The sequence below is a fragment of the Ranitomeya variabilis genome, chromosome 3, assembly GCF_051348905.1.
Source record: "Ranitomeya variabilis isolate aRanVar5 chromosome 3, aRanVar5.hap1, whole genome shotgun sequence".
Taxonomy (NCBI): domain Eukaryota; kingdom Metazoa; phylum Chordata; class Amphibia; order Anura; family Dendrobatidae; genus Ranitomeya; species Ranitomeya variabilis.
Window position 1 is genome coordinate 408,892,848 of NC_135234.1, and position 17,591 is coordinate 408,910,438.

At 41.8% G+C, this 17,591-nt stretch overlaps 1 protein-coding gene across 2 annotated transcripts in view; it reads left to right on the forward strand.

Moving 5' to 3' along the window:
• The window catches only part of ULK2 (unc-51 like autophagy activating kinase 2), a 118,085-nt gene that overhangs the window by 9,416 nt on the left and 91,078 nt on the right, over nt 1–17,591 (forward strand). For both annotated transcript variants that reach the window (XM_077296240.1, XM_077296241.1), the window contains exon 3: nt 9,328–9,369. In XM_077296240.1, the coding sequence (XP_077152355.1) occupies nt 9,328–9,369 (42 nt within the window). The remainder of the gene's footprint in view (nt 1–9,327; nt 9,370–17,591) is intronic.

Genomic DNA, 17,591 nt, shown 5'->3' on the forward strand with positions numbered 1-17,591 from the left:
CTTTAGAGAAACGGACACATAAGACTGAGTGTAGCAGGTACGGCTTCCCCCTTGCCAAGGATCTCCATCATGTAGCATGTTGTCCCTATTTCTACACTAATTACTCAACATTACATTGATTTGGTCATGTAGCCAGTGGTACAGCCATTTTTCAACATGACAATGCCAGGCCTCATGTTGGTCATGCTGCTGCGAGCAGCCTGCGTGTCCTAAATGTGCTACCATGGCCTGCAGGTGTTTCTGGTCTTGTCGCCCATCGAGCACATCTGGGACATCATTGGTTGACAACTGCAAAGGGAGCTGCCAGCAGTGGATCTTGATTTGTATTAACTGTGGCAAAGCATTCCTAAGACAACTATTAATAACCTCATTAATAATGTTCCTAGGCATGTGTGTGATATTGTAATAAAAAAAAAACTAAATTGAGCCAAATTGAGGCAGCACTTCCATTTTAAGTGAGAACAATCCTTTATTCACACACAAGTTACGTTTTAGATCTACAAAGCTTGCAAAGTGAGGTGTGTGTGTATGTATATATATATATATATATATATATATATATATATATATATATATATATATATATATATATATATATATATATATTTTTTTTATAGAGAGAGCGAGAGAAATTAATTATAGTTTGAATTCTATGATTTTATTATCATATATAATCATGATAAAAAATGTTTATTAGCGTGACTTAAAATGAGGTAAGTAGAACCTCAAGTGAACAACTTATAATAATGCCATGTCATTATTTCTTGAAAAATTAAGTACATCCCATGTATCAATATCTCATACAATTGCCTTTAGCGGCAATAACTTGAATTAGTCATTTTCTGTAAGACTTTGTCAAGTCTATCACATCGTTATGGAGGAACGTTTTCCCACTTTACAACATTGAAAACCTTCATTATTGCTACTTACCTCTCCATACCCCCACAGTAACAGAGTGCCAAGAATGGAAAGAACTCACTAACTGTAACTAGTATATAGATTCTTTTTTTTTTTTTAAATTTATTTATTTATACCAAATAATCTTGTGGGGTCTGGCTGATCTTATTCCAAGAGCTGCTATTGGAAAAATGGTCCCATGTGTATAATTGATAGGGGCATCCAATAATGCACATACTCACCACTAGTACATATGAGGGTCCTTGTAAGTGCATACAACCCTCGGGTTCATGGTGTCCATGGTGGTTGTTCTCTGTATGATTGATGAAAAGTAATCATTGCTATATTGTACGAGCTCCGTGATCCACTGTGTTGTTCAGTACAGACAAATTTCAATGATAAATCTCTGGGTACTATGAATGCAGCAAAGAGGATTATTCTGCCTTTGATACCACAGATGCCATGCAATGCTGTAAAAGTAATCCCTTAAATGATTGATTAACCCTATAATAACTGACGCAGAATTTTCTAATGCGTCTCTTGACTTTTATTGTCTTTAATACTTACGAATCCCAAGGGCTGCGTGTTTCACTGTTGGGTTGTATATCGCCATTTGTTCTTGAAAAAAATTTAAAGAGCAATTTTTCACACCCGTGTAACTGCGCCATCACCACGTAGACGTATTCGACTTTTAATTAAGGTTGAACTTAAAGGCTTCCTCCTGCCTAGAGACATGGGACAGGATACAAATAAGAAGTCGGACTGGATCTTTCCTATCCTTTATTTATCTAATTTAGATGACATTCTGTCAGACTTATTCCCTTCCTTCAGTTTGACTCCAACTTCTCTATTTTTGCCTGAACTCTTGCTACTCCTGATGTCCTTGAGTTGTCCCCTGTCATCTTCTGTTACTAGTTTGCTGACTTTTAAAAGCCATAATCTGCAATTTTGGTGAGTCTAGATTTTGAAGATCAGATCTTTTACTATTCAGAATTTAAAGGAGTTGTCTACTTCTAGCAATCCTTTTCTCATGATCTTTTGGATGACTGCAAAGATTGTCTTGCTTCCTTTTGGAGACTCCTATTCATCTGTGCATTTTATGGATGGTCAAAAGGTGTCTATTCCACCTTAAATGCAGAGTAGGCGGCTGCACCCTGAAGCGATGACATCTCATTTTATTTTTTTTTGAGGGGGTGACCCTTAAAATGAGATTGAAATCAAGATAATTTTTGTGGCCTACTATTAGACCTGTGTGGTGTGTTCCCCCCCCCCCCCCCCCCGATACAACACAGGCAGATCCCCCCCCCCCCCCCCCCCCCTGTTTGTTAGGCAATCCCTGCATGTGTTGCTGCTTTCGAACATCCACGAGACATGCAGCCGCGGGAACTTGAGCATTGTATTAGAGCAAGACCAAGACACTCTATTAGGACATGAGCACGCACGGATAACACCTTAACCGAGCACACTCGCTCATCACTAGTAAGTGTATAGGTTTTTGTATTTTTTTTTAATTTATTCAGCATCCTAGGGCCATCATAAAGGATAGGCAGACCTTCAAGGTATTATTATTATTATTATTACTTTTAGAGCACTATTGATTCCAACAACTAGCTAACAATGACATTTAGGAGAAGGCCCAGCCTTTATGAGCTCAGTCTACATAATAATGTGGAAGACGACAGTAGATTGGGTGGTTGTGGTGGTGATGAGGTGGGTTATTGCAGGCTGTAAGCTTGCTAAAGAGTTGCAATTTCAGGTTTCATCTGAAATTTCAGACATGTTGGGACACAGAATTGCAGAGTATGGTGGATACTCGGGAGAAGTCTTGGCGGTAAATGAGTGAGGAACGTAAAAGCGTGGAGGAGAGAAGAAGGTTGTGAGAGGGTAGAGGGGCCGATTCACTCTATTGATTTCCCCTCATACAAGAAACAGACCAGTTATTCTGATCAGGTTATTGATCAGAGAGGCATCAGTTTTTCCCATATGTGGAGTCTGCCAAAATTGACCCGCATTTGGTTGTCCTCCAAGTGTGGTCCGGTCTCAGAATATTATAAGTGAGTGCTATACGTGAAAACCACAGATGGCATTCGTATGAGAAAATGGGTCACGTGTACGAGCCCTAACTGTAAGAAGCCTAGTAACCATCCGGAGGCTGGAATCCTGGTCACATGCTGTCTGATATATGATTCCTGCCATCAAGTTGCTTACTATTTTAAACATCCAGGGCTGACAGCGTGGGAGTCATGCTTCATAGACTTCAAAACACAATAATAGAGTTAGCCGAGCTGCTCTCCTCCTCCCTGTGGTCATAACTCCTACTGTATTCTCACAATTTTCCACTCCCCTCTACGTATAGGAATCTGACTGACAGCCCATTGTTCAGTGGTTATAAGTAGTCGTAGATCGGCTCACTGACTCGAATGCGTGTCTAAAATCGCTAATGGCTAGAAAAACACCTAATGTATCATTAGAAGAAAAATGTACAGTGGAGAGAGAATGTGGAATTGTCTTGTGACAATCTTTCCAGTTGTATTATCCGCTGAGGTAATTAGACGTGTCACAAGATGACATTATTCAATGTCTAGGAGCTGTTATAGTTGCATGGGTTCAATAAAGACTTGGGTCCATCAAGTTCAACCCTTCTCCACCAATTGTGCATTTTAGCACTAAATTAGCTACAATCTGCAATGTTATGTGTGACCTCCAAAGTGGGGGAGTCTTAGTAAACGACCCCTCCAAGTTCTGACTTGACTTGGGCTCTTGAATATCTGTAGTTTCCATTAGTTTTATAGAGTGGCACGTTCAGTCTCCGCTCTTCAGGCTTCGGTTCTCTGTTATGCCTCTCTCACAACTGCGTAGAAGTCTGAAAACATTGCATTGCACTCAGATCAATGTTAGTAAATGAGTCGGTGCTTACCTGCGTTTTTTTTTTTTTTTCTCCGCTCGGATTTTGCTGAGTAAAAAATTGCGACATGCTGCTGATCTCACTCGCCAATCCAAGCCAATAGGTGCGAGAAAAAATCTCCTTGTACAACGAACCATGTGTGTCATCCAATTTTTATGCCCACATCTCAAAGGAAAGACAACATTTTATCAGCCGAGTATAGTAAATTTACAGCCCGAACCGTCAAAATAGAATAGATAGAAATACACTACTCACAAAAGAAATATTTGGCTTTCAAGCGAAATTTATGGAAAACGTAAAGATCGCACTACAGTGATATTTTATCGTGAACGACGTCTTATGCTGTTCACAAGTCAAGTTATTGTCTGAGATATGGCATCCCACTCTTCTTGAAAGGCGGTCATCAGGTTATTGAGGTTCTGTGAGCAGAGTTACGAGCCTCTACATGGCGACTTAGCTGATCCCATAGGTTTTCTATGGGATTCAGGTCTGGAGAAAGAGAGCAGGCCATTCCATTTAAGGTATGCCAGTCTCCAGCAGCCGTTCCCTAATGGGACCTCTGAACTGGAGCAGTGTCTCCCATGACGATGAAATTGAGTTAGTGTTGTTTGTGCAGAGGCACAATGACTGGATTAATGATGTTGTTCAAGTAGTATGGGCTTGTCACTGTACCATTCACAAACTTTAGGCCAGCTCTATATTGCCCACACTTACACCACCACCACCAAAGGCTCGTCTAGTGACTAGTAGCTGATGCATAGTGCTCTCCTTGACGTCTTCAACAGCTTTGGTGACTATCATTTCTGCTCAGTGTGAATGGACTTTCATCAATGAACAGCAGAGGCATACTGGTTCATCGTCAACCGTAGATACTCCCTGGGCCTTGCAAGACGATGACGCTTGTACTTGCTGATGTGGTGAGGTACCTTTTTGCAGATCGTCCAGCACGCAGACCATACTGATGTAAACTGTTTCATATGATTCGAAACTTGGGTGCTTCTCACCTCCCTTAAATGTACCTGTAGTTGTGTGGCATTCATCATCCGATTGCGAATGGAATTGTTCACAATGAAGCGATCATCAGTGTGGCATGTGGCCAAAGGATGTCTAGTTCTGATTTTCTGTGACTTTTCCAGTCTCTCTTAATCTTTGTTGCAACCTGTTGATTTCACTTTGTGACACGCTGAGTGGCCACTTCCGTCTGAGAACATCCTGTTTGGAGCCTCGCAATGGCAAGGTACTGTTAATCAATTTTTAGGTGTCTTCTTGGTCTCATGATGTCAAAATGTGAACCGCACGATGTAGAGGACTGCTTAAATACTAATTTTAATTGAACCCCGAAATGTATTGGCTGATTAATGAATCAAACACCTGTTGTAGATATTGCCATTAAGTTCCTTGTTAGAGAACACCAAGTTGTGCAAAAAGTACTGAAACATTGAACAGTTGGACATGTGCATTCAAAAGTTTAGAGACTGCCACGTTAAGTTCACCTGAAAAAGGTTAGAGTGCATTTTAGGTTCATGCTGAAAATATGCCTGAAAACCAAATACACTACTCACACAAGTTAGGGCTATGTCAGGGAGATATATAATTTGTGCCATGCATGTGTAGTTTTCTGTACTTGTATTTAGGAAACAATAAATTTAAAAATCAGGTGTGGCGTCACCCTCATTTTTAATAACCAGCAAAGGTTAAGCAGACAGCTGCGGGCTGATATTAATGGACTGGAAAGGTCCATAGATATTGGCACCTTTCAAGCCGAAGACCAGCCCTCAGCCGCCATCCAGTAGATGCTCCAATTCTGGCACTTGGCCACAGCTCTTCCCTGGTGCATTGGCAATCAGTGTAATGGTTTTGGGGTTGATATCAGCTGTCTAATGTCCATTGACCTCAAGCCCAGGGGTTAGTAATGAAGTGTCTATCAGACACCTCATTTACTAACCCTGTAGTCAAAAGAGAGAAACACACAAGTCCTTTAATTGTAAAAAAGCACTCACCGACACATTCCCTCTTTTTCGTATTTATTACCATAAAAAAAAATCCACAGGGTGTGCCGTAATCTAAGTGGAGGTCCCACAACGAACCCCATCTTCTTCATCCATTCTTTGGAGCCCCGTTCAGAAAATGTAGCACAATGGACTGGAGCTGCAGCCACTGCCGGTTCTCACTCTGTGTAGTGTGAGAACCTGGCTTCAGTGACATGCAGTGAAGTCAGTAAGGTTATCGCAGTTCACAGCCGCTGAACTGCGGTAACCCTACTGACATCACCGCCCGCAGCGCAAGAACTTGCTGCCGGTTCCCGCGCTGCGCAGGCAGGTCTCACGCTGTGAGCTGTGGCATCAGTAAGGTTACCGCAGTTCTGCAGCTGTTAACTGAGGTGACCTAACTGGCATTGCCGCTCGTCACAGCAGCCGGGTTCTCGCGCTATGCAGCGTGAGAACCGGCGGTGGCTGATACTCCATTCTATGGTGCTTTGTTGTTTAAACGGGGCTCCACAGACTGGACGAAGACTGGGGTCGTCGTGGGACCTCCATTTGGATTACCATGGACCCTGTGGATTTTATCATGGTAATAGGAAAAAGAGGTAATCTGTCATTGAGTGCTTTTTGAAAATAGTGTGTGTGTGTGTTTTTTATTTCTTTTGATTACGTGGTTAGCAACTAACCCTTGGCCTTGAGGTCAGCATACATTACAACGCTTTCAACAACTCCATGACCATTATCCCAATTGCCACCGTACCTGGGCAATCTGCGTGAGCCGAGGCTAAGTGACAGACTTGGTGCATCCTTCTTTTTTTTTTTTTTTCTAATAACCAGTAAAGGCTAAGCAGGCAGCTGTGAGCTGATATTAATAGACAGGGAAGCTCCATGTTTATTAGCCCCTTCCCAGACTGAAAACACCTACCCACAGCTGTCTGCTTTCCCTTAGCTAGTTATTTAAAGATTGGGAGAACCCCAGGGTGTGTTCTTAATTATTTATTAGGTTAAATAAGGTTAAACACCCTTTAGTGCCACATGAGACACTAAAGGGTGCTAGTTTATAGGGGGCTTGTGACATTAAATCTCTACATCTATAATCTAATCTACCGTATCTCTGTATATAAGATTACTTTATTAGTTTGTAAACTAACTTGAAATGAGAGAAAGAATTACCGTATGTAAAAGCGGATTTTAAAAACTGATTGCATACACATGTCACACAGATGGTATGTGAGGGAAAAAAACTTATCACTCTCCTAACATTTCTAGCTGAGAATCTCGGCTAGTTTATATACGCAGATGTGAGCGAACCCGACTGATACCATTTGGGATGGTGAGGCAGACAAAAAAAAAAAAAAAGCAAATAGTCTGTCTGTTTGAATGTGTGTGCAATCCTACTATTCCTCAATTAAATTTGAAAGATATTTCTGCTGGGAAATTGGGTTATTTTATCAGAGATGAGCAACAAAAATTGTGGAATAATAGGAAAGTATTGCCTTGTGTTCTTTGCCGCACTGACTGCACATAGTGGCTATAAAGGCATACACTATTCTAGTCTTCCGATATTGGACCTCTCTTCCTTACACAAGGTTGCAAACATGTAAAATTAAGAAAAAAAAAATAAAATAAAATTTCTAGAAAGCCCGTAATTCTAATGGCGACATTAGCTACATCCACTAAACTGACGAAAATTACAGTTTTAAGTATTTGTACAAATTTCTTCATCCTAAAAAATACAGTATTATAGTTTTACAATTATCCCCGTGTAGTAATGTCTTCAGTCCTGTAATGTCCCTTGTACTGTACCATCTTATAGAAATGTCCCCATCCTTGTCCCCTTCTTGTAACGATGTCCCCCATTCTGCTGTTCTTTACATACACATAATAAAAAAAATTCTTCTCACCTGACCTCGCTCCCTCAGCGGACAGCATCCTCTTCCTCCTCCTCCACATCCAAGGCGCTTAGCAGTTAATTCATGTGCGGCCGCGTCAGGGTGACGACCTTGGCTGTTGGCCTCTGATTGGCCAGTGGCTGGTATTGGTACTGTGGTGCAGAGCTGATTCTGCTCCTCACATTCAGATGAAAATAAATGCTGACGTCGGCGGCACCTGGCTCGCTGGACACGTGTTTGAGACCCCTTAGTATGTTATATAATATACTGTATCTATGGATAATATTAATAATAATTCTATGCTAAAGGGAAAGTTATGGCAGACAGTCGCTGTTTGACAAAAAGCCATGTCGCTATATCTATGGTCGGCTTTACACCCAGTGTTGTGGTCACTATTCAAAATAATGCTGCTTGGCTACAAATGGCTCCTTATTCTGTGGTTTGCCACAATTTCTGGATGTTTATACCTGCTTACAAACAGTATACTGTATGAGATCACAACCCCAGATAGCAGATCTAATGGATCACCATGTGTTACGGATATCGGCAGCATCTTCTGACATTCCAGTTACCATAGAGATCAATGATCTATAATTTAACAGCCATGCAAGCTGCAGGGTAGAATACAAGTGTCTGTATCCATCCCATCTACATTTTTTATTTTGTGAGTGAGTAAAATTTTGCTTTGCTATTTTGTAGCTTTTGCTTTCTTCAGATTTTGGATCCACTCAAGCACTTGCTTAGTCATTGTGTATTGTCCCTAGATGACCTTAGGGGTCATAGTCTTACACCATCAATATGCCAAACTACATTATTACCCTATGATGATCTTAATACATCTTGGGCCTCATTTATATGTTGGTATTTAAACACGTTCTTGGGGGGAAAAAATAAATTACTAAAAAGGTGGTCCACTACAATGTACAGGTGCATCTCACAAAATTTAGACTATCATCAAAACGTTCATTTATTTGTTGTTCAATACAAAAAGTGAAACTCATATATTATAGAGTCGTTACCAAAAGTGTAATCTATTTCAATTGTTTAGTTCTGTTAATGTTGAGGATTATGGCTTACAGCCAATGAAAACCCAAAAGTCATTATCTCACTAAATTAGAATACTATATATTTAAAAAAAATTCTTCTCGCCTGACCTTGCTCCCTCAGCGGAAAGCGTCCTCTTCCTCCTCCACAGCCAGGGCCATACATTGTCCCTCTGTAAAGCCAAAAAAACCTGACAAGTCTGTGTTTTGCAGAGAGACACGGTCCATGAAAAAACATGCACATGTGAATATCAACATAGATTATAATAGGTATGTGTAGTATCTGTAAAAAAAAATAAAATAAATAATAAAAAATGTGACTGCATAAATTGATTATAAGATAGATTGTGTTCCAATGCAACACATATGTGCCATGTGGACTTGTGAATAGCGCTTTAGGTGTACAGGCCCTTACTTCCTCACACTGATTATAACTTCACAAATGTCTTTTGACATTATCTTTTTGTGAATATCATTTTTCGGCATATATTAACATTAGTTCAGCTCTGCAGCACAGGAATGGTTGTGCCTCTGTTGCAGTAAAACCCCAAACTTCTTGTCTTATCTGGTAACTGATCTCCTGTCTTTTTCTCTTCTTTTCCATCTAGGAGCTACAGCATGAAAACATTGTGGCTCTATATGATGTCCAGGTAAGCTAAGCCATATATTAAATGAACTCTCCCACTTTCCCTCTGCCTTTACATGTTTTCCCCTATGATACGGTGGTTGTAGTTATACTAATCAATGCACACGTTTCTTGGTGAGCATGTGTACACTGTGCATAGGCAGAAAGCTGCCAATCAGTAGTGTGGGGAGGTTATGACAGCTCATGAGTATGAAGGATTATACAGCAGTAGTGTTACTAATCCTTTAAGTGGGGAACCTTTTTTCTGCCAAAGGCCATTTGGATATTTATACCATACTTCCTGGGCCATACAGAATTATCAACTTGAAAATTACCCTGTATATTTTGTCAAACATTTAACACGCCCCTAATGTGACGGCCGGAGCTGCTTTTTCTTTTGTGTGATGTTAGGTGCCAGGGCCGGACTGGGACTAAAATTCAGCCCTGGCATTTGAAGTTACACAGGCCCACTTGTCACATGGTGACTGTATAATATCTTTGTACACTTGTAGGCAGGGCCGGTTTTAGGTCAAGTTTAAAATGGGGCCCCAAATGCTAACATATTGCACATCACACAGAAGCCTTTCTGTTGTATTTACATGCGCTGAGTTCAGGCCGCTAAATGAGTTTGATCGACAATACGGAAGTTGTTCAACGCTTGTTTCCCGGCCTCTTTCCACCAACTGAGGAATAATGATGGGACAGAACGATCACTAATAGATCACTAACAGATCACCATACAGTATCATGTTATAAGCAGCACATCTACAGTTTACACCCGCGATGTGCTGCTGAGAACAATGATTTTTGTTCCAGCAAAAACAATCTGAATATGCAGCATTTTACTTGTTTAGTAAAATACACCCCATAGTCCTCCATATATTATAATGTGCTCCACAGTCATCCATATAGTATAATACACTTCCTATAGTCCTCCATATTAAAATACACTGCTCAGTCCTCCACATAGTATAATACACTCCTCATAGTGCTCCATATAGTATAATGCACCGCCATAGTCATCCATGTACTACAATTCACTTCCCATAGTATAATGCACCCCATAGTTCTTCATATAGTATAACGTATTCCCCATAGTCCTCGATACAGTATAATGCAGCCCACATATAGTATAATGCAGCCACCCCAGAGTATAATGCAGCCACCTCACAGAGTATTATGTAACCCCCCATAGAATATAATACAGCCCACCTCCCCATAATATATAATGTAGCCCCCCATAGAATATAATGCAGCCCCCCAAAGTATATAACAGCCTCCCCCATAGTATATAACACAGCCTCCCCCATAGAATATAATATACCCCCACAATAGTATATAACACAGCCACATAGTACATAACATGGCCTCCCCCATAGAATATAATATACTCCCCATAGTATATAGCAAAGCCCGCATAGTATATAGCACAAACCGTATAGTATATAGCACAGCCTGCATAATATAGCACAGCACGTGTAGTAGATAACACAGCCCATGCAGCAGTATACAGCACAGACCACACAGTAGTATACAGCACAGCCCATGTAGAAGTATACAGCACAGACCAAACAGTAGTATACAGCACAGCCCACAGAGCACTATATACAGCACAGCCCACAGAGCACTATATACAGCACAGCCCACAGAGCACTATATACAGCACAGCCCACAGAGCAATATATACAGCACAGCCCACAGAGTACTATATACAGCTCAGCCCAGTGTACTACATACAGCACAGCCCACAGAGTAATATATACAGCACAGCCCACAGAATACTATATACAGCACAGCCCAGAGCACTATATACAGCACAGCCCACAGAGCACTATATACAGCACAGCCCACAGAATACTATATACAGCACAGCCCAGAGCACTATATACAGCACAGCCCACAGAGCACTATATACAGCACAGCCCACAGAATACTATATACAGCACAGCCCAGAGCACTATATACAGCACAGCCCACAGAGCACTATATACAGCGCAGCCCACAGAGCAATATATACAGCGCAGCCCACAGAGTACTATATACAGCGCAGCCCACAGAGCACTATATACAGCGCAGCCCACAGAGCAATATATACAGCGCAGCCCACAGAGTACTATATACAGCGCAGCCCACAGAGTACTATATACAGCGCAGCCCACAGAGTACTATATACAGCGCAGCCCACAGAGTACTATATACAGCGCAGCCCACAGAGTACTATATACAGCACAGCCCACAGAGTACTATATACAGCACAGCCCACAGAGTACTATATACAGCACAGCCCACAGAGTACTATATACAGCACAGCCCACAGAGTACTATATACAGCACAGCCCACAGAGTACTATATACAGCACAGCCCACAGAGTACTATATACAGCACAGCCCACAGAGTACTATATACAGCACAGCCCACAGAGTACTATATACAGCACAGCCCACAGAGTACTATATACAGCACAGCCCACAGAGTACTATATACAGCACAGCCCACAGAGTACTATATACAGCACAGCCCACAGAGTACTATATACAGCACAGCCCACAGAGTACTATATACAGCACAGCCCACAGAGTACTATATACAGCACAGCCCACAGAGTACTATATACAGCACAGAGCACAGCCCGCATCTCTTCTCTTCCTCCACCCCCCCGAGAATGGCCCCACACAGTCCAGTAAAAAAAAACAAACCTCTCCTCACCTCTCCTCTTGCCAGCGTTGCTTCCTGGTTCCTGCTCCTGTCTCAGCAGCTGCAGTCTGCCCGGGACACAGCAGGTGCGTGATGATATGACGTCATCGCGCACCCGCAGTGTCAGAGGCAGAGCGGGGAATGATGGGAGAGGGAGCGTCTGTAGACGCTCTCTCCTCCATCATTGCATTCAACTGTACCGGCGTCTATACGCCGGTATAGTTGAATGCGACGGCGAGGGGGGGAGGGAGGCGGATCGAGCGGCCCACTACTGGCACCAGCCCTTCTGGCATTTGCCAGAAGTGCCCGATGGCCAGTCCGGCCCTGTTAGGTGCTATTGATGATGTTGCTCTTCCAGATTTGCGGCGGCCTGGAGCATAGGTGACTTGCTGCGATGATAGCGTTGTGTAAAGAACTATACATAGGAGACGCATTAAGTGTTTTTATATGTCACACAGGAAAAATAGACGCTGGTATATACATTAAAGGAGACATGGGGCTGCGGCATAGACGGCCACAGGAGACGCGGGGCTGCGGCATAGACGGCCACAGGAGACGCGGGGCTGCAGCATAGACGGCCACGGGAGGAGACGTGGGGCTGCGTTGTAGACAGCCACAGGAGGAGACGTGGGGCTGCGTTGTAGACAGCCACAGGAGGAGACGTGGGGCTGCGTTGTAGACAGCCACAGGAGGAGACGTGGGGCTGCAGCATAGACAGCCACAGGAGGAGACGTGGGGCTGCAGCATAGACAGCCACAGGAGGAGACGTGGGGCTGCAGCATAGACGGCCACGGCAGGAAATATGGGGCTGCGGTGTAGATGGCCACCGGAGGAGACATGGGGCTGTAGTCATCTTGTAGGACTGAAGCGCATTGCGTGCTAACTCCGATCACAAAGTACATTCTGACACTGGTACTGACTCTGAAATGTAATCTTTCATTGCACGCGCCGCAATGATCAGTAGTGAAGAAGTAAGAAGAAATTTAATAGTGGGTTTGATTTTGTGGGGAGGAAGAGTTGTGGTTCAAATGTTCTGGTTTGGATATCCTGTTTTTCCTATCTGTAAATGTATGAAAATCCAATAAAAATTTACTTGATTTAAACAAAAAAAAAAAAAAACCCAAACAAAATGTGAAAATAAAAGGGCCAGCTGCCTGCCTGAGTATTACGGCCCCTGGGAATCTGCCCGGGGGCTGGAGGAAAGGTCATTGCGGACTGTTCACGGCCCGCATGCCTGAGGTTCCCCACCCCTGCTCTGAGTGATAATCTACTGCTGATTACTACAGTGATTTTATTATAACTATAGCATGCAGCCCAGTAACTGACACATTGCTGGACATACAGTAACTACTATATCTTTAGGTAAAATAGTTTAAGTATGATCACAGATTGCAACTTGTGCACTACTAGGTGTTTTCACTATACAGTAACCAACCATGCTCGCACAGCAACCTGATTTTTCCTGTGGACTTTTTTTTTTTCTATTTATACAATACTAGCATTATTTTCAGTGGAGGAGTCTTGTTCCTTCCGTGATTGATTGTTCTGTAATATTCCCCCGAGCCCTCTGTAGATACATCGCTGTACACGGTGATCTGCTTTTTTTTTTTTTGAGAAGTGAATGTCGGAGTCAGACAATGGAAGGCCATTAGTTGCACTAGCTGTCATGTTGTGTGAGCTGTATGTATAAATCTTTTAAATTACATAACTCTTGAGCATATAATCTCTGGTAATCGCAGGGCACAATGAGACCTAGATAAAAACAGGATCGTAATGCATTCATGGATAGAGCAATATCTTTGCTTTTATAGAAAGGGAACTATTGCCCTTATTAGACCCCCACCATGAAAAAAACCATGCTTGTCTGGTCTGGCCATACAGACTTGTGTAACGAACTAGAAGAGTAAGTTTGTACATTGGAGTGCTGCTCTTGATGGATAGCACATTTGATTCACTTGTCCTTATTTATGGTGCAAAGAGAAAATCTGAGTTTTTCTCAAGATGACATGAAAGATAACATAGTAAAGTAGAAGATGCCTCCAGCGCCTAAGGGTCAAAAGCATCCAGTACTTTGGAATCTGTTCACTGTTAACTGTGCAGTGGCTGTTGCTGAGAACTGCAACTAAGCTCCTAAGTGGATGGAAGCGGAGCCGCAGTTCACGTCAACGGCCACTACACAGTGAATGGAGCTGTGCTGCTCTTGCTTCATTCGCGGTTTACATCTGGCTGCCGCCAAAGGTGAAATCAACTGATGGGTGAATGTTCTGAGTGTTGAAACCTCGCCGGTCTGAATGATAACCTGTCCCAAGAAAAGGTCATCAATAGCTTTATCCTGGACAACCCCTTTAAAAAAAAAAAAAAAATTACCCACCAAAAACACTAATATTGACACTTTCAAAGGTTGAATAGGTAGACCAAGTTCTTATTTCTCTTTGCTTGCAGATGTTGAACTTCTTTTGTGAAAATATTGAATTGCCATCATGAAATGTGAAGGTAATATGGCATTTTGTCAGCAAGTTAAATCAATAGTAAGGTGTTCTGTCACTTCTGTTAAAAAAAAAAAAAATGTGTGCCATGACGGAATAGAAAAATGGCTCTTCATCAAAAACAATGTAATTTAGCGTGAGGTCCTGCTTCTTGGACCACCAGGGATCATCTGTCACCTGTGAGTAAACTTTCTGTGGAACCTTCCTAGAGTGCTAGCTCAGCATGTACATTTCCCACTGGAGTGTCCTTGTAATGCACAGATGTGCCAGGACCTCCGAATGTCAAGAGACTAGCTATAGCTACTCAGCCCTTTAGCTAATAGGTGATGGTTTTATAGTGGGAGCTCCATGTGTTCAGAGAATAGAAAAAAATTGCAGCAAGTCTTGGTGTGCTCCTTGTCATAAAGTATGTTCACTTAATCTTTCTTTCTTGTTTCATGGATTTTGAAGCACATCTTCAAAATGTACATAAATAAACTGTATATATGAACATACCCTTAAATGACTCCCCTTTGAATCTTGTATTTGTCCTTGACTTGCATTTATTACATGGAAACACAAGGAAGGCATGTGGTCAGAAATCTTAAAATACATGCACTTGCAGATTTTGTTCCAGTGACATAGACTTCTGGAAAGAAGTAGTCGGAGACTAATGTTAATGTCACATTTATTTAATGTCTGGTTGCTCAGAGATGTCATCTCGCCTTGGAAATCTTCTGCTCATGTGGCTTAGTTATTCTTCCTGTGGCTTCCAGCTGACCTTGGGAGTTTCTCATGTGACTGTGTGAATCTTGCTCTGTGCTCCGTATTTAGCGAGTGCTGGGACGCATGCTGCTTCAGTCTGGAACGCTTCCAAACTGCTGAATGTTTGTCATGAGGCTTCTCATAGGATCAGTGTCCTATTTTCAGTCCAGTGACTAGGTCGACATGTTAACCTGTCCTTAAGAGATAAACTGCTTCTAGAAGTGTTCTGCAGTATTCTTAGGCCACGGGCACATGTTTAGTGTTTGGTGAGTTTTTTTTACCTCAGTGTTTGTAAGCTAAAACCAGGAGTGGGTGATAAATCCAGAAGTGGTGATGTCTTTCACACTTCTCCTCTGATTGTTCCTCTCCTGGTTTTGGCTTACAAATACTGAGGTAAAATACTGACCGTGTGCACATGTGACTCCATTCCTTTCATTGCAGTTTATGGCCCCATAGGGGCTTCATCTGACTCCCCATCTTTTGGGCCATTCCGGTGGGAATTCTAAACTTGCAGAAACGCAGTATAAACAGGGCCTAATGGATATTAAAATCACGTTTTCCATCCCTAAGCATGAAATGAAACTTGAAGCTAAAATTTGACTTTTAAACATAATGTGCTAAGAAGTCTTAAATCCTATTCATAACTGAAAAACACCTGCAAAAAAAGGACTGTTTTTCATCCATTTGCTTTTTTTTTTTTTTTTTACTCATGTGTATTGTCCATTTTTTTAATTGGCTATACAATCTGATAGTTTCCTAGCAGTTTTTCTGAGACAAGTAACACATGCGATTTTCATCTTCACTACTTCCCTTCCGAGCCCCGACCTGTGCCTAAACAGTGGTTTACCCCCACATATGGGGTACCAGCGTACTCAGGACAAACTGGACAACAACTATTGGGGTCCAATTTCTCCTGTTACTCTTGCAAAAGTAAAAAATTGCTTGCTAAAACATCATTTTTGAGGAAAGAAAAAAGATTTTTTTTATTTTCACGGCTCTGCGTTGTAAACTTCTGTGAAGCACTTGGTGGTTCAAAGTGCTCACTATGCATCTCGATAAGTTCCTTGGGTGGGTCTAGTTTCCAAAATGGGGTCACTTGTAGGGGAGCTCCAATGTTTAGGCACACAGGGGCTCTCCAAACGTGACATGGTGTCCGCTAACGATTGGAGCTAATTTTCCATTCAAAAAGTCAAATGGCGCGCCTTCCCTTCTGAGCCTTGCCGTGCACCCAAACAGTGGTTTACCCCCACATATGAGGTATCTACGTACTCAGGAGAAATTGCCCAACAAATTTTAGGATCCATTTTATCCTGTTGCCCATGTGAAAATGAAAAAATTGAGGCTAAAATAATTTTTTTGTGAGGAAAAAAAAAAAAAGTACTTTTTCATTTTTACGAATCAATTTGTGAAGCACCTGGGGGTTTAAAGTGCTCACTATGCTTCTAGATAAGTTCCTTGGGGGGGTCTAGTTTCCAAAATGGGGTCACTTGTGGGGGAGCTCCAATGTTTAGGCACACGGGGGCTCTCCAAACGCGACATGGTGTCCGCTAAAGATTGGAGCCAATTTTTCATTCAAAAAGTCAAATGGCGCTCCTTCCCTTCCGAGCCCTGCCGTGCGCCCAAACAGTGGTTTACCCCCACATATGAGGTATCAGCGTACTCAGGACAAATTGGACAACAACGGTCGTAGTCCAGTTTCTCCTTTTACCCTTGGGAAAATAAAAAAATTGTTGCTAAAAGATCATTTTTGTGACTAAAAAGTTAAATGTTCATTTTTTCCTTCCATGTTGCTTCTGCTGCTGTGAAACACCTGAAGGGTTAATAAACTTCTTGAATGTGGTTTTGAGCACCTTGCGGGGTGCAGTTTTTAGAATGGTGTCACTTTTGGATATTTTCTGCCATATAGAACCCTCAAACTGACTTCAAATGTGAGGTGGTCCCTAAAAAAAAAAATGGTTTTGTAAATTTTGTTGTAAAAATGAGAAATCACTGGTCAAATTTTAACCCTTATAACTTCCTAGCAAAAAAAAAATTTTGTTTCCAAAATTGTGCTGATGTAAAGTAGACATGTGGGAAATGTTACTTATTAACTATTTTGTGTTACATAACTCTCTTGTTTAACAGAATAAAAATTAAAAATGTGAAAATTGCGAAATTTTTCGCCAGACTTCCGTTTTTTTTCACAAATAAACTCAGAAATTATCGACCTAAATTTACCACTAACATGAAGCCCAATATGTCACGAAAAAACAATCTCGGAACCGCTAGGATCCATTGAAGCGTTCCTGAGTTATTACCTCATAAAGGGACACTGGTCAGAAT